The sequence below is a fragment of the Terrapene carolina genome, unplaced genomic scaffold (assembly GCF_002925995.2).
Source record: "Terrapene carolina triunguis isolate 2854851 unplaced genomic scaffold, T_m_triunguis-2.0 Scaffold233, whole genome shotgun sequence".
Lineage (NCBI taxonomy): Eukaryota > Metazoa > Chordata > Testudines > Emydidae > Terrapene > Terrapene triunguis.
Window position 1 is genome coordinate 6,161,042 of NW_020664584.1, and position 24,102 is coordinate 6,185,143.

General features: G+C 47.2%; 1 protein-coding gene across 1 annotated transcript; it reads left to right on the forward strand.

Moving 5' to 3' along the window:
* Positions 1-12,704: 12,704 nt before the first annotated feature.
* Positions 12,705-23,759, forward strand: RAB5IF (RAB5 interacting factor). Its single transcript, XM_024195336.3, has 4 exons — positions 12,705-12,905; positions 18,469-18,572; positions 21,278-21,407; positions 23,026-23,759. The coding sequence occupies exons 1-4, from the start codon at positions 12,768-12,770 to the stop codon at positions 23,065-23,067; spliced, it is 414 nt and encodes a 137-aa protein (XP_024051104.2). The 5' UTR covers positions 12,705-12,767; the 3' UTR covers positions 23,068-23,759.
* The last annotated feature ends 343 nt before the right edge of the window (positions 23,760-24,102 follow it).

Genomic DNA, 24,102 nt, shown 5'->3' on the forward strand with positions numbered 1-24,102 from the left:
CACAGCTAATGCTCCTGCTCTGTTACCTGCAGCGACTCCTGCTGGGACACGCTGGGAGTGGAGTAGCTGTGAGCTTCCCCATAGACAAGATTCCTGGTGTCTATCGGGAGTTAAAGCACCAAGTCCTACAACCTTATGCATTCCCGGAATACCAGATGTTCCAATACTTCCAGGAATGGCATGGGCATGGGCCCTCCCCAGCCAGTGTGACACCCCCTCCCCAGCGGCATGACCTCACACACACAGTGCATGCAAAGTCACGCTAGTGGGGGTGGCAGAGCAGCATGCTCTTTAAAATGATGTCCCCCATCCGATACCGGACAACACCACATCCAGTTTTGTCTGAGTACTGGATGCGGACAAGCAACCCAAAAAGAAGACTGCCCATGTTAAAACCAGATGGGTGACCTCCCTATCTAACCCTGGGGCCTCAAGCGACCTGGGGGCTCTTCCTAGTTCTGCCACTGGCTTTCTGGGTGACCTTGGGCATGTCTCTGTATTGCTCCATGCCTCAGTTTCCCCATCTGTAAAATGGCAATGATGCTTTGTAAAGCACTCAGAGATCTATTGATGAAAAGCGCTGTATAAGAGGTAGGTATTCTTATTATTACATAACACAGTGGTTAAAATGCTGGCTGTTGCCAATGCCCTGTCTATATTAGTGCTGAAACTGCTGGTGCCTCCAGGGGAGTTGAACCACTGAGGCTAACAATAGGAAATCTGGAGCAAAGAAACCTGGTGTAGAAAAGGCTTTTCTACTGATAAGAAAGTTTTCTGCTCCCTAGCAGGTCAGCAGCTTGTCTTTATTTGCAGTATATAGCTCTCCATGTTCATGCTGGTCTCTCAGAGGATGGATGACCTAGTGGACAGGGTGCAGGACTGGGGCTTAGAAGATCCAGGTACCATTTGTGGCTCAGCCACTCACTTCCTGTGAAACCATGGGCAAATCACTTAAACTAACCCGTGCCTCGGTTTCCCCATCTGTACAAAGGGGATAATGTTTTCCTGCATTGTACAGATGTGAAGATAAAATCCATGAATGTGTGTGAGACACTACAGTGAAGAATGCCACGTAAGTACATAGAGGTACATAAATACGCCTTATTTATGTGTACGTGTCTCTCCTTTACTAGCTGTGCTAAACACCTGGTTCAGCTATATATTCCTGTTGTAACTGCATTGATGCCCCTGTTTGAAATGTCTGGATCCGAAAGCTTCTAGTGCTCGAGTTAATGGACCAGGTGTGTTAGCTTGATGGCAGTAGTAGACTCATAAACAGGCTTGGCAGAATTCATTTTTAAAATAATGTTGATAGATATTGATGTTTATTTTTAAGCATTTCCCCCCAATTTTTATCGATATCATTTTTCACAGTTGTGCAAAATTATGGGGTTTAAGCACTTTTTAAAATGTGTATCCATTTACATTTTCACAGTTGCAGGAAATTATGTGGGAAGGGGGTCAGACAATAATTATTTAATGAGAGTAGATGTTGAGATTAAAAAAGTTAAAGTTTTATAACAACTACAGCACAAATTGTCAACATCACATGTCAAAATATACAAACTGAACATCCTTAAATCAAACTCTTATAGGTTCTCAAGGTTCTCATTTTTCTGACTTTGCCTATCTGTAAATTTCAATGATTATAGATGGAAATATCTTTTCATCGGGCACACTGTGAAATTGACATTTAGCAACATTTACCAATAAAAACCTAATCCTTCCAGGCCTACTCATAAACCTCTTTTAGTGACCTGACCACTACAGAGCTGCAGTGTGTGTGGGGGTGGAATGGGGGGGACCCTCAGTGTAACAGGGGCTGGCCCCGCTCCCGGGGAAGGGACAGAAAGGGGTGGGGCTGTGGGTAGGGCCGCAGGCGGAAGAGGATGGGGCTGCAGGAGGAATGGGGGGCACTTGCTCTGGCCCAGGGCCCCAGGAAACCTTAATCCGCCTCTGACAACTTGGTCCTGGTGCTATGTATTTCCAGCCCATGCGCAATGTTATTACAGACCCGTGTCCCCTCTGAGGAGCGCTGTGGTGCCCAAGCCTCCAAGGCAGCTCTTGGGGAGCGCTAAAGAAGTCCTGCCCCAATGGAGCGGATTTTGATGCGTTTTTCCATTGCATTGCAGGCTCCATCGCTCCTGTTTACAGCTCAGGGGAACTGGCAGGGTGTGTGAAGCTGGTGGTTAGCAGACTCCGATCCAGATGGCAGCAGCTTGTCACCCACATTCCCTTCCTGTTGGCTGGCTTGCTCTGCTGCAACCCCAACCGTTCAACCCTAGAGACTGGTTTACATTTTGAAAGTGATGAATGTGGGGCCCGATCCTGCAAACTCCCACAACAAGGGGTACGGCCATTGAGATGGCACCCAGGAGGTTTTGCTGGATCAGGCCTGTTGTTTTTGATCCTGCCAGCTGCAGGTCTCTCCATTCCCTTTGACTCTGATGGAAGTGGAGGATGCTCAGTGCCTCACAGGGCCAGAACTAGAGCTAGTAGAAAAATGCAGGAAGCAGGGGGGACATGCTATTGAGATTTGGTTTGTTTTTAGATTCTTCCCCCCCTACCAGTTTTGAAATTGACACCAATGCTACTCTGCCTGTCTGCAGCAAGGCCACCCACGCACTGTTGGATCGGAGCTGTAAGACTATAAACTCTCTGAGGTAGGGACTGTCTCTCACGATGTGTCTGTGCAGTGCCTAGTGCAACAGGACCCTCTCGCAGCTGGGGCTTCTTGGTGCTGCCTTAATACAAATCCATGAGAATAGTATAGTACTGTATCCAGTTGACACTGCCAGGGGAATTTTAGAGAAGCAAAATGCAGTTACCTAAATAAATAGGGATGTGGATAGGACACCCCGCTCAGCACTTTTACTCTTGTAAAAAACAAAACAAAACCCTAAACCATTGGCTCTTTAATGAGCAGCGATGTGGGCCTGTGTTTCATCTCCAACACACAGGGCCAGTGATTCAGGGCTGACTGAATCACTGGGAAGAGCCCCGCTCACTGACTCACTACAACCACTTCCTGCCAAACCCTGGGTTTTCTTTGGAGGCTTCCTAGCCAAGCAATGACAAGGCCTGATGCTGAGTCCCGTGCAAAGTCTGACGGGACTGCCACCCGAGGGGGCAGCCTTTGGTTGGCTCATGCCCCATATGGTGAAGCTGCTGCTAAAGAAAAGCAAACAGATTCTTTTCGGCTTCATTCAAAGCACAAGGAACTGCGGAGAGGGAAAGCAGATGACAAATGAAAACCATTCAGTGCTCTGCTCGACAGTATCCTTTCCCATGAAAGAGGCATGGCTGGAAGATGAGCCAGGCATCGCAGATGGACGGCCCTCAGGAGAAGCCTCAATGAAACACTCCGAAAAGCCTGAAGAGTTCCAGGAAATGTTGCCCTTGAATGTCAATAGTTCTGCAGTGTGGGGGATTGATGCAGGAAGAGCCAGAGGGTGGTTAGTCATTATTATCCCTCGGCTCAGGCCAGCAACTCTGCGATACAGATTTTATCTCTCTCCACTGCAGAGCCTTGGTTACATCTGAGCTCTGTCCTGTGGTTGTTCTATAACATTCGCTTCTGGCTTTAAAAACATCATAGGGAAAATGAAAATCGATGCTGACACCTACTGGCCATTCTGAGAGATCCTGTTGCTTCTCGTGAAGCCAGGGCAGCCAGAAAAGACCCTGAAAGACTGGCAGTAAACACAGGGCCTGGCCCAAAGCCATTACTCCAACACACCCATTGACTTCCTGGGGAGTTTTACAGGAGTAAGGATTTAAGGACTGGCCCACAGGGCCACTTTTCCTCTCTGATCTGCACAGAAGGTACCCTGGACTCCAGGCTAGAAGTCTGACTGCTTTGACTTCAGTTGCAAAATATACAGTAATGACAGGCTAGAGTCAGGAGGGTGATGGGCCAATGTCAGGGAGAGGCAGTGTGGCCTAGTGGATAGAGCAATGGACTGGAACTCAGGAGAAATGGGTTCTATTGCTGGCTCTGCTACTGTCCTGCTGGGTGACTGTGGGCAAGTCATTTTGCCTCCCTGTGCCTCAGTCTCCCCATCTCTAAAACGGGGACAATGGTACTGACCTGCTATGGGATCTACTGATGGGCAGTGCCCTACTTGTGCATCTGCACTACACTCACTGGAGCAAACCCCCAGCATTACACTAGCGCTGGTGCATCTCCCCAGGTAGTAGCCAGTGTTTGTATCACCATGTCACCAAACCCTGTTCAGAGCAGACCTAGATGACACAGGGGTAAAGCTCTTGAAGCCACCTCAGGCCCATCCACACTACAGGTGAAAAGCACAATATAAGAGCTAGGGATTATTACTGCTGCTGCTGCTTCTGGTGGAGCTGCAGTACTGCTAGTGAACTGAGGGGTGTGTGTGTGCAAACGTGCAGGGCCAGGGGGTGCCCCCAAAACAGACGCGTGCACATAAGACCTGAGCAGTCCAATCAGTTATTAAACCATGGCTAGCTCAGAGAAGAGCAGGGAAGATGGGCAGGTGGCTTGGAGGGCCTCTCCGATGGTGAGACAGACGGACAGGAACACGAGCAAGATGTGAGCATAAGAATACCCTGGGGCCTGAGGCCTCCTGTGTTCCAGGGGTTCTATGCTGGTCTAACTCCTCTGACGTCAATGGCATGATTCCACTGCGCCAGGGCTGGCTCCAGGCACCAGCAAAGGAAGCAGGTGCTTGGGGCGGCCAATGGAAAGGGGCGGCATGTCCGGGTCTTCGGTGGCAATTCGGCGGCGGGTCCCTCAGTCCCTCTTGGAGGGAAGGACCGGCCGCCAAATTGCCACCGAAGAATGAAGCGGCGTGGTGGGGCTGCCGCCGAAGTGCCGCCGATTGTGGCTTTATCTTCACCCTCCCCCCGCTTCGCCGCTTGGGGTGGCAAAAAAGCTAGAGCCGATTCTGCACTGTGCTGTGGCAAATCAGGCCCTGGGTTCACAATTTGGCCTGGCCTTTTATGTCCTTGTCTCCCTCCACCTGAACAAGTGGTGGATGGACAAAAAGAACCACCAAGAAAGCAAACAAGTGGTGCAGTATTGACGTTTAGCATCCCAGCTGGGTGAGGTCGGGTGCTCAGGACCTCAGTATCTATAGAGGGCCTCTCAACAGAGTATCCAGGAGTTAAATACAAAGGTTCAGATCTGCATAGCATTCTCCACAGAGGGTTCTGCTCTTCACCTCTCGCATGGACTGGGAGGCTTTGATTGCTGTGTGTCAGGTATGGGGAGTGTTGGAAGTGCCTGGTCTTTGCTCGGGTGGGAAAGCCATTGTGGACAGGTGCGTTTAAATCTAACTATTAGAGACCAGGATCAGACTTGTGTAGGGGCAGATTATCACACATTTGCCTCCAGTGGAGTTCTTGCACCTTCCTCTGCAGCGTCTGGTACTGGCCACTGTCAGAGGCAGGATACTGGGCTAGATGGACCTTGGATCTGACCCAGTATGGCAATTCCTATATTTAGCAGTGTGCACTGAGGACAGATCATTTTTGGTTCAGTCTCACCCTCCCGCCCCTAGGTAGCTTGTTCCACAGCTGAGCACCCTACGCATAACATACTTATGGCTGGTGAATTCAAACACAAAGCTCTTTCTGTTCATCTCTCAAGGACGCTACAAAGGGAAGCAAAAATCTCAGTTATGTGCACCTGTTTATGGTAAAATGGAAGTACACTTTGGGCTCCTGGCAAGTGGCCAATGCAGCCTTGGCACACTCTGTCCTTCCCCCCCAATCCTAAATCATCAAAGAGCTTCTGACATGTTCCAATTTGTATTATTACAGCTCCTTCAGCACACAGAGGCCTTCACACAGAATGCAGGGGGATGGTTTTAATTTGCCTGAACCTGTAGGAAGATCAGCGTTGCCATTTCTTTTATATTTGGCATTTTAATAGGACCTGAAAGCAGTGTTGTTTTTATAGATTCATTGAGTTTAAAGTGAGGAGGGGCCATTAGATTATCTAATCTGACTTTCTCTATAACACAGGCCATTAAATTTCACCCAGTTATCCCTGTATTGAGCCCAATAACTTGTGTTTGGCTTAAGCATCCTCCAGAAAGTCATTCAATCTTGATTTGAAGACATCAAGTGCTGTATAATCTGCCACTTCCCTCGGCAGTTTGTTCCAGTGACTAATCAGCCTCACTGTTAAAAATGTGCCTAGTTTCTCATTTGAGTTTGTCTGGCTTCAGCTTTCAGCCACTGGTTTTTCATATGCCTTTCTCTGAGAGATTAGAGCCCTTTAGTACCCCGGTGTTTTCTTCTCATCAAGGTATTTCTACACTGTAATCCAGTCACCTTTCAATCTTCAGTTTGATCAAATAAACAGATTGAGCTCTTGATGTCTCTCACTATAAGGCATTTTCTCCAGCCATCGAATCACCTTTGTGGCTCTTTTCTGCACTCTCCCCAATTTTTCAACATCTTTTTAAGAACGTAGACACTAGAACTGTACATAATATTGCAGTATCTGTCTTGCCACCGCTGGATACAGAGGTAAAATCACCTCCCTGTTCCCACTCACTCCTCCCCTGTTCATACATCCATGGATCGTGTTAACCCTTTTGGCCTCAACAGTGCACTGGGATCTCATGTTCTGTTACTAGTCCACTATTGCTTCCTCAATCTTTTTCCAAGTCACTGCTTTCCAGGAGACAGTCCCGCATTCAGTAGATGTGGCCTGTAGCCCTGGTTCCTAGATGGAAAACTCTGCATTTTGGTTGCACTGAAATGCATTTTGTTTGAATGGGCCCAACTTACCAAGCGCTCCAGATCACTTTGTATGACTGCCCAGTCCCCCTCGTTATTTACCACTCCACCAATCTTTGTGTCATCCATGAATTTTTCCAGTAGTGACTTTATATTTACATCCAGATCACTAATGAAAATGTTGAATAGCATCAGGCCTAGTACTGATCTCTGCAGAACCCTCTTAGAAAACCCCCATTTGATGATGATTCCCTGTCGACATCCCCTTTGTGAGATCTGTCAGTTAGCCAGTTCTTACTCCATTTAATTGATCTGTATGGCAGAGGTATAGCCAGCTTCCTTCTCACTGGGTAAACTGTAGTTTAAGCAAATACTGCAGACTCCACGGTATCTTTTACTCTAATGACTGCATGTCTGATCCCAGCTGAAAGAAATTCCCAGGGTGAGACAGCAGAGCAGTTAGTGGAACAAGCAGCTAAAGATGTAAATTTCCTGCCATCTAGTGGACAAATGGGTTCTGCTCGATAGTAGTAACGCACAGGTCACGTGGGCCCGATTCTCCCCACAGTGGGAGAGTAACTCCCAGCAGTCAACCAGGCAGATGTGTGTCATCATCTCCATTTAACAGATCAGGAAACAGAGGTACAGAGACTCTATACGTCTTGCCCAAAGTCACAATGTAAGCAGTTGGCAGAATTGGGAATAAAACTCGGCTCTCCTGACTCCTAGTCCTCTGATTTAACCCCAAGACCATTTAGTCCAGTAGGACATTTTGTGCTGAGTTAGACTGGTAGGCCTGCTAAAAGAAGGAAGGATAATCTCATGACCAAGGTACCAGACTGGAACTCAGGAGATCTGGATTCCATGCCTAGGCTTGACACAGACTTTGTGTGTCTTTCATGCCTCCCAGGAGTGCTGCGAGGTGTTCAGACAGTATGGTGACGAGTCTCATATAAGCAGATCAATGGAAGAACCATATACATTTCTCTCTCCATCCATACAGTTTATAAACATAGGGGGGAGGGATAGCTCAGTGGTTTGAGCATTGGCCCGCTAAACCCAGCGTTGTGAGTTCAATCCTTGAGGGGGCTACTTAGGGATCTGGGGCAAAATCAGTACTTGGTCCTGCTAGTGAAGGCAGGGGGCTGGACTCCATGACCTTTCAAGGTCCCTTCCAGTTCTAGGAGATAGGATATCTCCATTAATTTTTTTTTTTTTAATATTGCATACTCCATTATGGGCCAAAAAGCAAGTATAATGGGGCCCCTCTCCTCCCCAAACCTAGTAAGCCTTAACAACAGCAAAGATGCGATGCATGTGAAACCCTCTGAGCTAGCTCAGCTGCTCTCATTGGTCACCAAATTATGGTTTGCTGGAGCTGAAAAGCATACTTAGATGCTTCAGGGCCAGATCACATCCCCAATCAGCCCTTAAGGTGTGACATTTGGATTCAGGTATCAGAGAAACACCTCTCTGTTAAAAGGTTTGTCTTGACTAGGAAAAGTGGTTGAGTCTGGACCGGGCTTAGCTGCCATGTGCTAGCTCAGTTGGAACTAAACTTGTCCATTTTCCTTGTGTAGATGCAGGGTAACACTTTGTCACTCGCAGTTACCCTGCATTTCTACTAGGAAAAGAGGTCAAGTTCAGGTGAGGAATAGCATGCATGTATGAGCTAAACCTGACCTAAACTCAAACACTTTTCCTTGTCATGACAAACCCAAACCATGCAAGTCTGGTCCGTGGCTGTGGACATAGCTTTCAGCTCATATGTAAGTCTGCTATCCATCTCCACCCCACAATTTCTATCAGCCTCGTTTATGACTGCCTGAGGATGCAGAGTACATCCTAAAGAGAATCTTCAGTTGAATCAACCATAATATAGGTCAGCCAAGGATGGTTTATTATTCCCGCATTATTCCACTGGGATGCAGTTAAAGTGATTCTCAGCTCACTTTCTCGTGAGAAATACAACTGATCTAGGCTTAATGCTGCTGCTTTCATAACGCAGGAATATAATATAATAATGGCTGAGTTATTAGGACCCAATTGATATTCAAATTATTGTTTTAATTGCAGATACAACCAACAGCATGATTTCTGGAGCTGGAATGTGCCTTGCAGGCCTCAGATGGTTTGCATGAGTGTCTGATTGAATTAACTGGGACACAGACAGAACTCCTTTTGACTAACCCCACATTTTCTATTTTAAAGGACATTCCTTCTTGAGTGCCTCAAGTCCTGTATTCAATAAGGAGTTACTAAGAAACATTTGATCAGATTAAATGCGTGTCATTTCAAGTAACAGTCATGTAACAGACAATACACAGTGATATAAATGCAAGATTTTGTAATACGAATAAACATTGTGGGGAGTTGTCCCCTAAAAAAATTTCTCCACACATGTGATCCTCACCACCTTAGTACCTGAGTGCCTCACCATCATTAAGGGATTTTATCCTTGCAATACCCCTGTAAGATAGGGAAGTGCTACTCGCATTTTACAGCAACTTGCCCAAGGTCACACAAGAAGTCTATGGTTGAGCGAGGAATTGAAGCCAGGTCTCTTGAGTCATAATTCAGTGCTCAAATCACTAGACCATCCTTAATACCTCAGAATAAGCTTGGTCCAGTATTTTTCATACTTGTCCTCTGTTTCCTCAGATAGCCTGTATAGGTGCTGCTGTCAGAGGTGTCATCTGTTGGAAGGCACATCATACTGGGCAACTGATTGCTTGTGGTTCTTAAGAACCCCTGGGTACTTTATATCAAAACTGGAGTGTTAACGCAGGTGCCTTGCCCTTGAATTGTAGGAAACTACATTCTGCTTCTCCAAATTACCCAACAGTGTAAATCAACTATGGGGATTCTCCTGAATGTCCTATAGCGGCTGTAGGGGGAAGACAACGTGGCCTAATGTTTAGAATATAGGACTGGGAGTCAGTACTGCTGTTTTCTGTTACTGGTTCTGCCAGTGGCTGTGTGTAACGTTGGGCAAATCATTTTTCTCTGTGCCTCAGCTTCTCTATCTGTAAAACAGGGATAAATAATACTGTCATGGTTCAGGGCAACTGCACTTGTATTTCCCCCTTGTGGTCCAGCAAGGACATCCGCTCTACACTCCCGGTGCCTCAGCCTTCACTTCTCTTAGCCAGAGATCCACATCTCTCTCCCTCCTGACAGGGACATTTCCAGGGTGCACAGTTCCCGGCCTAGATGGCAAGTACCCCAGCAAGTCAGACTGCCTAAATGGCAAGCGTCTGCACTTTGCTTTCTCTCCAGAGGTTATAAACAGTGAAATTGCCACAGTTATAAGCCCTGTCTAAGCAAGCATATTTATTCTTAAGGTGAAAGCCTTACAGAGAAAACATATTAAAAACAATAAAAGAAATTACAGACACGCTAATAAGCTTACTGGGGATCACCCCCAACTCCAACAAGAGCTCAAGTAGGTGATCAGTCATTCAAACCTCACACAGGGGTTTTGTGATTACAACTTCATAACAGCATTTTTATCAGAACAAGAACACATATGCATAGGTTCAGGGGCAGCAAGTTATATGGGCCCACGGTGCCTGGGCTCCAGCAAATTCAGGGCCTGGGGGCCCGGCTCCATCAATGTTCTGGGCTGGGTCTCTCCCCCGGCCCTGCCTGCCGCTCCGCGCACCTCCCCCGGCCCCATCTGCCACCCCCACGCGCCTTCCCCGAGCATCCCTGCCTACCCTGGGCAGTGGGCGGCTGCCCCCTGCAGCTCCGTGCTGCGCTCCCTTACCAGCCGCTGCCACGGCTGACTACGAGGGAGTAGTGCTGGGGGCAGGCTGAGGCGGCTGCTGCGGCCTGCGGAGGGAGGAGGTGAGGAGGTACATGGGAGCCACCCCTCGAGGCAGACGACTCCGAGTCGACTCCAGGGGGGTGTTATCCTGGCTGGACCTCCTGGGCAGCAGCCTGGGGGGGCTTGGGTGAGTGTCCCACACCCCCTCCTGCACCACAATCCCCTGCCCCAGCCCAGAGCCTGCACCCAGCACCCAAACTCCATCCCAGAGCCTGCACCCCTCCTACACCCAAACTTCCTCCCAGAGCCTGCACCCCAAACCCCCTCCCGCACCCAAACTCCCTCCCAGAGCCTTAGGCAGGTGTGTGGGGGGGTGGAACTTGGACCCGTTCTGGGCACCACCAAAAATTATACAAACCTGCTGCCCCTGCATAGGTTAACCTTTCCTTTATATAGCTTGAGTCTTTGATAGGGTTGCCAACTCTTCAGGATTGTCCTGGAATCTCCAGGAATTAAAGATTAATCTTTAATTAAAGATTATGTCATGTGACAAAACCTCCAGGAATGCGTCTAACCAAAATTGGCAACCCAATTTTGACCTTCTTTGATCTTCAGAGACCATGAATAGGTAATCAGTCAGACAGTGGGTCTCTTCTCAGGGTGTAGCTTTAAAATGTTGGGTCTGGATGTGATAATTTGCATTTTCCTCCCCCCAGATATTTCCTAGGAAAGCCACTTAATTTTGTTTGTCCTAAAAGTTCCCTCTTGCATAGCACATTGTTTAAAACAGTCCCTTGAAGCTCTGAACACTTCCCAGGGTATACACTAGCCATGTGTCTCCCCTAGGGAATTTACATGCAATCCCACAATAATACATAAATTTTGCATTTATAATACCATGGATCCCAAAGCTATTTAAAATTAATTCAAAACGATATCCGAAAGATATTGCCATCTCTCTCACAAATACTTCCTCGCCACTTCCCAGGCAAATGACTGGTGCTGCCTGCCCTGCGGGCACCCCCTTGCAAAGAGTCTCTGTTGGGAGGGACAGTTGGTGTCTATGAAGTGGACAGGAATGGTGTCCCGAGCCATAGGCGCTGGCTTCCCCTCTGCTCCGGTGCTTGACCACCCCGGTCCCGCCTCTTCCCCGCCCTCACCCCACCCCCATTCCACCCCTTCTCCAAAGTCCCCGCCCCACCCCGCCTTTTTCCACCCCAGCCCTGCCCCCTTCCTGCTGCCATTCCATCCCCAACCCCCAAGTTCCCGCCCCTGCCCTGCCTCTTCTCCGCCTCCTCCCCTGAGTGCGCCGCGTACCCGTTCCTTCCCCTCCCTCCCGGAAAGTCCTAAGCACCGCCAAACAGCTGTTAGGTGGTGGGAAGCGCTGGGAGGGAGGGGGAGAAGCGAGAATGCGGCGTGCTGAGAGGGGAGAGAAGGAGGCGAGGAGTGGGGAGCTTGGCTGCCGGTGGGTGCGGCGCACCTGTTAATTTTTCCCTGTGGGTGCTCCAGCCCCGGAGCACCCATGGAGTCGGCGCCCATGTCCCTAGCCTCTGTTTGCCAGAAGCTGGGAATGGGTGACAGGGGATAGATCACATGATGATTACCTGTTCTGTTCATTCCCTCTGGGGCACCTGGTATTGGCCACTGTCGGAAGACAGGATACTGGGCTAGATGGACCTTTGGTCTGACTAAGTATGGCTGTTCTTACGTGCATTGAGGCCCTTGGAGGGGAAGCGCTAGAGGCTGGCAGGTGTAGTAGATCTGAGAAACTGCTGTGGGGGGTTAACCTGTGGCTATGCCCCACCCCAGAGGGGACGGCTCCCCTGTATGGAGTACAGCTCCCAGAGGAGACCAGAGAGCATGGGAAGCTCCAGAGGGACTCTGGGCTCTGCAATGGGACAGCTGCCCCCCATCCCCCTGCAGCTCCCCTCCTCCCTGTGGCAGAGGTCCCCCCAGCTCTTTCCCAAAGCCCCTCCCCCTCCTTCCCAAAGCCCCGCCCCATTCTGCAGATCCTGTCTCCCGCTCTCAGGCCCCACCCTCCAGGGAATAGCAGCAACGCTTTTCAGAATGACCCCTCCCTCCTGCCGTAGGGAAGGAAACGGACCCTCCCCATCGTGCGATAGAGGGCAGTCCGGCTTCAGCCCCGCCCCTCCCCGGCAGGGAGAGGTGTGATTGGCTGAGCCCAAGAGCCGGCCGTCACGTGCGCCGCTTCCCTTGCAGTGACCGCGGGGCCTGAGGGCAGCGGGGCGGCCTGTGGTGGGGCCTGGGGAAGATGAGCGGTGCCCGGCGGAAGGAGGAGCCGCCGTTGTCTCACCCGCAGCAGCACCTGGTGGCCAACGGCGGCGGCGGCGCGCTGCGCGGCTCGGTGTGGGGCAAGGCGCTGCGGAGCGACTCCGCCTGGGAGGACAAGGTGCGGCCGGGGCCCGCGCGGGGTGGCCTGGCCCGGCCCGGCCCGGCCTGGCTGGGCGGGGGGTGGTGCTCGTCTCTCCACGGGCGCTGGGGGGGCTGCCGCCGCCCGCTGGGGTCACCCGTGGGCACTGGGAGGCTTGGGGGGCTGCTGCCGCCGCCCGCTGGGGTCACCCGTGGGCGCTGGGAGGCTTGGGGGGCGGCTGCCGCCCGCTGGGGGTCACCCGTGGGTGCTGGGAGGGTTGGGGTGGGGCTGCTGCCACTTGCTGTGGGTCACCCATGAGGGTTGGGGGGCTACTGCTGCCCGCTGGGGGTCACCTGTGGGTGCTGGGAGGGTTGGGAGGTGCTGCTGTGCCCACCTCATGAGGTCACCCACGGGCAGTGGGAGGGTTGAGGATACTTGTAGCCCCATGAGCTGGGAAAGCCCTTTTAAAAGTAGCAGAGAGTCCTGTGGCACCTTATAGACTAACAGACGTATTGGAGCATTAGCTTTCGTGGGTGAATACCCCCTTCTTCGGATGCTTTTACAGATCCAGACTAAGACGGCTACCCCTTTGATACTCGACACCTTTTAAAAGTGTTTTTCTCAGGCAGTTTTTTTGGCACATCCTCAGAAACCCTATTTGAGTATTTTTCAGAAATCAGACTAGTCTTTTCTTTCCTGTGAGACTAAGGCACAGAGACTTGGGGTGAAATTGCAGTGCTCTGTGTTGGAGACAGTCTACGTGCTGATTTTGTAACTTTTCTTTAATAATTGGAGCTATAAAACTTGCCATGCAAACAGCTAAAGGCATTTTCCAACCTGCGCTGCTCTTTAGGATACTGTGAATTAATTTGTGCTAATTTAGGCCAGGTCTATGCTATGAGCTTATATTGGTATAACTACGTTACTCAGAGGTGTGAAAAGTCCACACCCCTGAACGATGCAGTTATACCAACCTAACCAATGCTGTTGCCTGGAGGGCTTATGTCAACATAGCTACCGCCTCATAGAGATGAATTAACTATTGATGGGAGAAGTCTGCCATTGGCATAGTAGCATCTTTACTGAAGCGCTTCAGTGGCATAGCTGCACCATTGCCTCTGCAGCATTTTAAGTGTAGACCTGTCCTGACTCTATCAGTGAGCCATGTCTGATGAATGGTGTGAGCTGGAAAGAAGCTGAGATTTTGGAATGATATAGAAGCAGGTAGTGGATTCCTACTGAATAGGGCACCTAACATCACACACAAAGAAGCAATCTCATGTTTTGCATGCATAAAAAGGGAAGGAAGGAAGGAAATTGTTAAAAGAGAATCTCTCCGTACACGTCTATTGCAATGAGATGTAGTTGTAGCTATGTCAGTCCTACGATATTAGAGAGAGAGAAGGTGGGTGAGGTAATATCTTTTATTGAACCAACTTCTGTTGGTAAGAGAGACAAGCATTTGAGCCACACAGACATGAAGAAGAACTCTGTGAGGCTTGAAAGTTTGTCTCTCTCACCAACAGAAGTTGGTTCAATAAAAGATAACACGTTCCCACATATGCCTCTCATTGTGAAAGGTGATAAGTATTGCATGGTGGTTTAGACTAGTTCTGAAGCATGCAATGCTAGTAAAAAATGTCAGTAGCTAGTCTACACTGGCCCTCCTACTGCTGTAGCTGATAATGCTACAGCAGTGCTAGAAGAACAGTGGGAAGATTTCAGAAAACTTCTGGCATAGATGTAGCCTCTAGTGCAAGGGTGGGCAAACTTTTTGGCCTGAGGGCTGCATCAGGTTTCGTCAATTGTATGGAGGGCCGGTTAGGGGAGGGGGTCATAGCCCAGCCCCCACCTCCTATCTGCCCCCCCCCCGGGACTCCTGCCCCATCCACACACCCCTGCTCCCTGTCCCCTGACTACCTCTGGACCTCTGCCACCCCATCCAACTCCTCCTCTCATTCCTGACGGCCCCCCCGGGACCCCTGCCCCATTCAACCGCCCCTTTTCCCTGTCCCCTGACTGCCCCCTGCTGCCCCAGCCACCCCCCCTCCTTCCTGACTGCCCCCATTCAACCCCCTGTACCCCCCCCCAACCGCCTGGACCCCTATCCACACCCTGACCCCTGACCACCGCCCGAACTCCCCTGCCCTCTATCCAACCCCCCCTGCTCCCTGCCCCCTTACCGCGCTGCCTGGAGCACCAGTGGCTGGCGGCGCTACAGCCACGCCGACCGGCTGGAGCCGGGCCACGCCGCAGCACAGAGACCGGGGTCAGGCTGGGCTCTGCAGCTGCGCTGCCCCAGGAGCTCACAGCCCTGCCACGCAGAGCATTGCACTGGTGGCAGGGCGAGCTGAGGCTGCGAGGGAGAGGGAGCAGCGAGGGAGCGGCCAGAGTCTAGCCTCCCGGGGCCAGGAGCTTGGGGGCCGAGCAGGACGGTCCCGTGAGCCGGATGTGGCACGCGAGCCATAGTTTGCCCACCTCTGTTCTAGTGCTTGCTGTAGACTTGTCTAGGCTTAAAAATGCTTGCTGGCAGTAGTGGTATATTGGCAAACCCTCCTCGTGGAGAGACGGCTTGTACTAGCAAAAGTTACTTTGTCAGTATAGCTTAAACCAGGTACCTGAACAGGGTAGTCTGTACAGGCAGAAGGCCTTCTTTGCTGGTATGATTGTGTCTACCTTAGGACATAGCTGTATCAGTTGAAGTGGGGGAAAATTGCACTCCTGACTGGCATAAGTGTACTGGCAAATTTTTAAACTGTAGACCAGACCTTAGGCTAGGTGAGTTTCATTTGGTCACATGTACCACCTCTACTGCAAAAATAGACAGTTCCCCTGTAATTTTTGTAAAACAAATCATTTAATCTTTCTCTGCCTTAATTCCCTATCTGTAGTAAATGAGAGTAATACCTTCCTACCTCACAGGAGTGCTGTGAGGATGGACTTATTATCTGTGAGGTGCTCAGATACTGTGGCGGTGATATAAGTAGATCTCCAGCTTCCTTTTGCTTTGCGCTCTGTCTGTACATCAGGCTAGTCTTACTGTCACCTTGTGAGTGTCCCAAGTGAATACAACTCCATAGTCTCAGTGCAGTTGCCCCTTTTATGTAAATCATTTGTTTAGACTACTGGTTTAAAAGGGTTAGTTGCTCCTGTTGTACAGATCTTAGAATGTAACTGGTTACAAATGTTCAGTGTGAGTTCTACAACTTACGTATTTAGAGGACCAAAGTCTACTCTGTTACACCAGTATAAATCCAGAGTAACTGCACTGACCACAGTGGACTCTGGATTTATACAAAGGTAACTAAGAGCAGGATTCAGCTCCTTGACTCGTTTTAGAGTTAAATCAAATTTCTACCTGCACAATCCAAAAATCAAAACTAGGAATAAGCCAAAGGAAACATCCAAATGTTAGTTATCTCTTGTAAGATGATGGTCATCCAGCTGGGCTATTTGGGGAGTACCACAGCGTAACTGGTGAGTCTGAGGACAGGTCAACACTACCGCTGCCGGTCGATCTAAGCTATGCAATTCGTGTTGTTAGTAGCGTAACTCAAGTCGATGTAGCTTAGATCCACTTACCGCAGGGTTCACACTACGCTATGTCGACGGGAGATGCTCTCCCGCCGACATTGCTTCCGCCTCTTGTTGAGGCGGAGTACAGAAATTGATGGGAGAGCGTTCTCCCATCAATTGAACGTGTCTTCACTAGACCCGCTAAATTGATGCCGCTGCATCGATTGAACAGCGCTCCATAGTGAAGACAAGCCCTGAGTGTCTGTCATGGCTTAACTCTTCTGCAATTTTTTTCAATTATAAATGTCATGGCTACTCAATAATTCATTGTGGTTTTCTTTCAGCTTTCATTAAAACACATTAAGGCCTGGATTCTGCAAAATGGATGCATATACCTGACTTTAAGCACATAAATTGTTCCTCTGAAGTCACTGGAACTACTTGCATGTGTAAATTAAGTTCCCGCATATGTGTTTGCAGAGTCAGAGCTGTGATTTTCCAAATGGGAGCAGAGCGTAAATAATGCAAGGCTGCTTTCGTAACTCCGAGAGCAGTTATTTTCTGGTTTTATAAAGTTGTATTTGGAGATGACAGAAACCCTGTAAAGCCATGTAATTGAGGCATGTTACACATTCCTATTAAAATAAGCTTTAGTATAATTTTATATTAAAAAAAAATATATCAATATTAGTATTTTTTCTATTTGAATCAGATACTTATTTTAGCAATTAAAAAAAATAACAATACATTTGGAAGAATGTGGGCTGTGATTTTTAGCTGAAATTGTGACATTTTTGCATTTCTTGCTACAAGCGAGCTGTGACTCCGAACTTTTTGTTGTAACAACACAATCAGCAGGGCAATGGCTTGAGTTTTCAGTGCTGTTTGTCAGTTATTGTGCAAATAAAAGGACTTCTCTGAGGTGCCACTGCCAACACGGCAAAGGAGTCATTAGAGCTCCTGTGGATGCTGCCACAGTTGAGTCACCTGAGCATCTTTCTTCTGTGTGCAAATGTTTCTTTTAAAAAAAAAATATAGACTCTGAACATGATAGAAGATGAATTGATATGAAGATTGCATCATTCAAATAAGAAATATTGAGCTTTTTGGAGAAATTGACTTCTGTATAATATCAGTGCATGGAGAGAGGATGTTAATGCATTATTTCACCTGATTGGCTTCAAACAAGCTGAGATGCTGGGAAGTGTGGAAACCCAACCTACCTTTTACAACCCCATAATAAAAATTCTGTAGGCCAAATTCTGTCCTAAGTTATGCCAGTGCTCCCTGTCTTTAGTGAAGTTGCAAAGGTGTATTTGAGAGCAGAATTGAATTTTGATTTGAAGTATGTGGCAGAATAGAATACAAGCGTTCATAGCTTCATGATCTCTGCAAGGAGAACAGGAATAGAAAGTTATACATTACTGTCACTCAGCTATTCAGGTATGACTCTGAATACAGACATGGGATGCAGTTTAAGTAGGTGCCATTTTTAGTCTCTTTGGAATAGAATTGAACTTTAAATCTTTTTTCATAACTGATTCTCCCCCTCCTCCTTTTTTTAACAGTCCCATGGAGAATCAAAATCTTTCCTTGCTGAATATGGTTTTTTATCTCCATGATTCATACACACCTGTTTCTGTCATTTGTGGTTGCTTGAGAGTGCTGATTTTCTGGCAACATTTGTTTGTGGGTGATGGGAAAGAACTCAAGAATGATGTAGGCTTTTAAAACTGGTAAAGAATATAAATAGCTGAAAAGTTGGAGCTATGAACATTTTTAATATCTAATTCTAAAACAAGTGGACTAAAGATCTGTTCTCTGTGTGTCGCACCAGTGGGAGAACTGTAAACTGAAGCCAGAACTTAGAAAAGGAAAGAGGGGTGGGATCCATCTATTGCCATTAGCTACTTTCAAATACTTTATATATAGTTTCTTAAAATATTTTTTCTTTTGAAAAGCAATCTGTGTTCAGAGCCTTGATTTTTTTCCAAGTTAGTTGCATGAGGGGTTCTTATAAATGTTTTATCTAAACTAGATATTATATGTGAGATATCAAACTTTGCTGTTTTTTCTCTCTCCTCAGGATGAGTTTTTAGACGTGATCTACTGGTTCCGACAGATCATTGCAGTTATTTTGGGAGTCATCTGGGGCGTAGTTCCACTGAAGGGATTTGTGGGAATAGCAATGTAAGGTTTCTTTCCTCTTATCTGACATGTATTTTTCTTTTTTTCAGATGTGGAGGTCACAATATCTCTAGTCTATTTTAAAGCAGCAGGGTGCTGGAAATGCATTAAAGTCTGACATTTCCTCTAAATACTGTATCATAGTTCAAAGGATAAATCATGTGACCTCATGAGCCAATTGGCACCTGTAACTTTTCCCTCCACCCCCCATTCTGAATAGTTCCTTTTTTTACTTTAAAAACATCTCAGACTTACTGGAGAAATGTCCAATTTCTGTCTTTTAGAGCAGTGATTCTGAATATTTTCCATACCATGATGCCTTTTCCCCATACTTGGACCCCCGTCCCATGTAACTGGGATCCGTATGGGAAAGGCAGGGTGGTTACGACCCCAATAATTGTTTGCAGCTTCCAAGTTGAGTACCCTTGTTGCAGAATGTGTTCTGTACAGTCCCACTAAGGATGTTTGTTCCTTTTGAAATCAAAAAGGTGTCTCCAAAACAGTAGAACATGTAAACTGTAACAAGCAAAACATCATTCTTGGGGGTCTTCTGCTGTTCTCTCGTCCCTCTCATGAGAGATACTATTTTACCAAAATCTGTACCTTCAATATCATTGTAAGGGGAAGGGGCATCCAAAATTAACTTTTTTTTTAAATTTATATCCATGCATATGTATAATAAAACCTCTAATCTGCCTAGATGTATGGGATCCTTGTTCCCTTCTTAGTAAAGACATCACAGTGTTATAGTGAGCAAACTAATTAATTAAAAATGTTATAACAGGGTTTGGAAAGTTTACCAGCCACCTACGGTATGAGTTAAAGGACCAAGCCTGCTAGACAGAAGTAAATACAGAAAATGGGAGGGGCACCAGAAGCGGTGCTCTAGGTGTTGAAGAGGAATAGTACTGGGATTTCATACGGGGTGCTGTCCCTCAGTTCCGATGGGGGACTCCATATTTCTATCTGCCTGTGGCTAGTTGATGTCTTTAAAAACTTAAACCTTTACAGCCCTCCAAGTGCTGGAAGGGAAGTTTTCTGTCTCCTCCCTTCTCTCAGACATCTTAGCTGCTGCAAGAAGGCAAGGGGAAAGAAGGTAGTCTCTGATTCTCTACACTTTCAGACTGTTTTTGACCATGAGGGGTGTCTTCTCCAGTGCCTGTTTCTGCTGGTGCTCATATTTTTCCCAGCAGCAGCAGTGTGACATTGATACAATTCTGGAGAGTTGCATTGTTGCTCACATGGTTCATAATAGTAGCACTGAACCTGACTAGTCTTGTTAATACCATTGTGAAACCGCCTGGGAAAGCTCCGAGCAGCAGAGACATTGAGGCTGTTTGCAGACTCTGGAAGAAAACGCTGTATCATTTTGCATCTTGAAGATTATCTTCACAACTCTTAGGGCTAGAGACACTTTTTGTGTTACTGAAACCTTAAATTCTGCAGCAATTGAGGAGTAAGAGCCCCAGGGAAAGCTTTATATTAACCACTGGAGAGCTTGTTTTTCAGTCCCTGTTATAAATAGTTAAAACTAAACGACAGTAACAACAGATGAGAAATACTGTGTTCTTGCTTGTGTTCACTTACTAGTTCAGTGTGTCTCCCAGCTGTTTGAGCAAATGAGTTCCTGTGTGGAAGGTTATCAAAGTAACTGAAGCTGACATTTGGTAAACAGTGGAATCTTCCACACTGGAGAGCTTGTGTTTAACAGTTTCCTAATGTGCCAGATACATTTAATGCAACTACGACTATTGTAGGTTCTCTGGTAAATGTTGTGCATGTTCTCTTTTAAGAGCAACATGGAAGGCAGGACTCCTGCCTTCCATCTGGCACAGAGCTCCAGTCTTTTCCCACCCTCCTCTCATCCCACACAACTCTCCTTGCAAGAAGTGCACTGTTTGAAGGCAAGTTTTCACTTCCCGGGTTGTCCCAATCCTGAGTCTCTTGAGGCCAGATTTAACTCTGCACTGGAGCTTGTGTGATCTCTGGGACAGGCTGATGGTTGCCCAAAGTTACACCCTAGCTGCGGGGGCCCTTAGCACTTGCCAGGAGCACAGAATGTCCAGGGTACAGATCTGCCCAGGCCACAGTAGATCCCCCCCCCCCGGCCTGTCCAGGCCTGTCTCCATGCTGCACCTGATTGTAGGGATCACCTGCACACTAGCCTAGCAGGCAATAAAGTGCAGTCACAGGGAAACAGCAGATTGGGCCCTGCGTCTTTTAGGGTGAGATGAGCTCTGTTAGACTTGGGTTTAGTTAACTGGTGCTGAGACCGAGAGACTGATACTGTATTTAAGTCCTTGGGTTTTAGCTTTTGTGCTGGTGATCTCCTGAGCATTTAACTACTAATCCCTGCCTATAGGGCCACAAATCTGTGCTCTACTGGCAGAGTGTGATGGCGGTAATCTTAAATTTGGCTAAGAACTCATTCCCTGCTACAACTATATGAAGCCAGACTATAGATGCACTTGTAGATCCAGCACTTGACAGGCTGGGAAAAAAGTGGGTAGAGTTAACATTCCCTGCACTGGAGAGAATCTGCTCTTACATGCTTTCTTTCCAGAAGGCAGAAGAGTTTGAACTGGACTCTCTATCAAGCTGGGGACAGGAGGAGAACATCCTACTCCTTGGCTGTAATGTTGATTAGATCATTAGACGGTTTTATCCTGTAATTTGGAAATGATGGCTCCTAATATCTTTGTCCCCAGATTCTGCCTGATCAATGCTGGCGTCCTGTACCTCTATTTTAGTAGCTTTCAGCAGATAGACGAGGAGGAGTATGGAGGCACATGGGAGCTAACGAAAGAAGGATTCATGACATCGTTTGCACTGTTTTTGGTAATTCCCTCCCCTCCTCCTCGCTTCCTTTCCAGTTGCTCCAGTTACTGCCTGTGGAGTAGTAGTGATGAGATGTGAGTGAGTAGGAACGTGCCATGGAATCCTAGGTAAGGGAGGGCTAAGGGGCAGAAACTTCACAGCAAGGGGAAAGGCTGTACTTTAGCAGTTGTAAGGTCAGTTAATTCTTAGTGTTCCCCCCTCTCTCCAGCATACAGATGAGACAGCTAGGGGAGGTTGCCAACACTTTGAAGGATAGAGTTAAAATTCAGAGGGATCTTGATAAATTGGAAAACTGGACTGTAGACAACAAAATGAATCCAACAAAGACAAATATAAGATGTTACACTTAAGGAAAAAAAGCCAAATGCACAAATAGAGAAGGATAACTGGCTTGGCAGCAGCACTGCTGAGAAGGATCTGGGGATTGTGGTGGATCATAACCTCAACATGAGTCAGCAATGTGATGCTGTTGCAAAAAAAGCAAATGCGATTTTTGGTTGCAAGTCACAGGAGGTGATGCCTCAGTGCTGGTTAGGCCTCGGCTGGAGTACTGTGTCCAGTTTTGGTCACCAGTGTATAGAAAGGATCCAGAGGTGAGCAGCAAAGATCAAAGGGATGGAATGCAAGCCATATGAGCAAAGGCTGTAGGAACTGGGTATCTTTAGTTTGGAAAAGGAGATTAAGGGGGGACATGGTAGCAGTCTTCAAATACTTGAAAGGCTGCCATAAAAAACATGGAGAAAAGTTGTTCTTGCCACAGAGGGCAGGGCAAGAGGCAATGGGTTCAAACCACAGCAGGTTTAGATTAAATCTCAAGAAACATTTCCTAACTGTAAGAACAGTGGGACAATGGAACAGATGGCCTAGGGAGGTTCTGGAAGCTCTTTCACTGGAGGTTTTCAAAAGGAGGCTGGGTAGCCATCTGTCTTGGATGGTGTAGACACAACAAATCCTGCATCTTGGCAGGGGGGTTGACTAGACTCTTCTAACCCTATGGTTCTATGATGATGGCAGTGCAACTTTATTTTTAAAATCTGCTCCCCATCTCCATCAGGGTGTAATCTAGAGCCGTGGCATTTGTTATTTTGAATTCACTGCTCTTATCTTTCAGGATCTCTGCTATGAGTCAGTAATACTGCACCTTTAAAATATTTTTCTTTTATGCATTCCCCCTCTCCCCCCCCCCCCCCCCAAAAAAAATGCCTGTGATCCCATTTGGGGCTGTTTTGAAGCGGGCATAGATTCTTTGGTGGCACTTCAGTGTGGGGCATGATAGGACTCCAAGCCAATCAGATGGCAGACTGCACCAGTCTGTGGTATGTCACATTCCTTATAGCTGTCCGCAGTGGCCCCAAAGTTGAAATTTAGTTTCCTGTCCAGTAGAGTGGCCTCTTACTGAAAACAGTGATGGATTTCTGATGGTAAAAATGACTTACCCCATGGAGTTGCACCTTGGATTCTGTTTATGGTTGTGCTCTAGCACCACTCACAGCACTAGCACGGCTTATTGAAAAATTCATTCTTTTTTGTGATAAGGGGGAGGGCGGTAAATGTTTGAAACCTTTCCACAGGGGCTTGATTAACCTTCACTTTCTCTCCTTGTTTGTCCCCTCTTCAGGTTGTTTGGATAATCTTTTACACTGCCATCCACTACGACTGACAGTCTGCAGCCCTTGCCTCCCATTCCGGTCTTCAATAAATCCAAGAACATTTTAATAAATCAGAGCCTGTAATGGACTGGTGGGAGATGAAAATCAGCCACCTTTTTGTACCAGTGGTCCGAGGAGCCTGGAACAGCCCCAGCTCCCCTAACAGAGAAGCCAGTCCGTCTTGATTTTATACAAGTGTTGCTTATTGGAACTTTTTTAAAAGCCATCACAATTTTTGAAAGCAGTTCAAGACTATTCAACTTTTGAACTTTTTCCATGACTGTATTCAATAACTGTAACAACCTCCTGTGTGCTAAAGGGTGAATCTGTTAATTTAATTTGTGTAAGTTACCTCACCCTCTGGATGAAATCTGTCATTAAATTGTGACTTGTCTTCCATTGTTGTCCTTCAGACATACAGTTTTAAAACAGCAGTCACTTTAAGTTACTTTCAGTGGAGAACACTGCAGCATTCAAGTAGTACATGGAGTTCAATGGTTGCCCTTGGCTTCTTTGAAGATAATTAAAGATGTGATTTATTTGAGTAAAATGACTATTGTTACCATATTTTTTTTAAATTAAGAATCGTTTGATCACCAGAATTTTCAAATGCTCTTGACTAAAGACATGGATTTTTAAATAATTTTGCTGGGGAGAGTTAGTGATCTGCTTTGGGAATGTTTAACTTGTAAACAGTGTTCATCATGCTTAGGACCTCCATCATGTTTCTGCTAGCCCAGAGGGCTACTAACTCAGTTCCCGGAGCCTACCTCAGAGTTCAGTAGTCTAGATGGACAAAATAATTCCAGAGGCATACTTTTAAATGTCTGAATTTATCTGCTTAAAATCTTAATTTTTTTTTTATAGTGTGTGTATATATTAGTTAACGGGATTCAAATTCTCTTCATTGACAAATGCAGGAGACTAAAAATAAGTACAATTGAGGCAGCTAATGTCAGGATGCAGAATTACTAACTCTTTTAAAAGAGGCATTTTCCCAGGAGCAGATGGCCTCCAGATTTCAGAGTTGGTCTCTTCATGATACT

What these genes read in the sequence shown, in the direction of transcription:
- RAB5IF (XM_024195336.3), top strand. Translation starts at nt 12,768, where the DNA reads ATGAGCGGTGCCCGGCGGAAGGAGGAGCCGCCGTTGTCTCACCCGCAG. An exon ending in ACTCCGCCTGGGAGGACAAG is followed by an intron (nt 12,906 to 18,468) that starts GTGCGGCCGGGG and finishes CTCTCTCCTCAG; the next exon opens with GATGAGTTTTTAGACGTGAT. An exon ending in GGATTTGTGGGAATAGCAAT is followed by an intron (nt 18,573 to 21,277) that starts GTAAGGTTTCTT and finishes CTTTGTCCCCAG; the next exon opens with ATTCTGCCTGATCAATGCTG.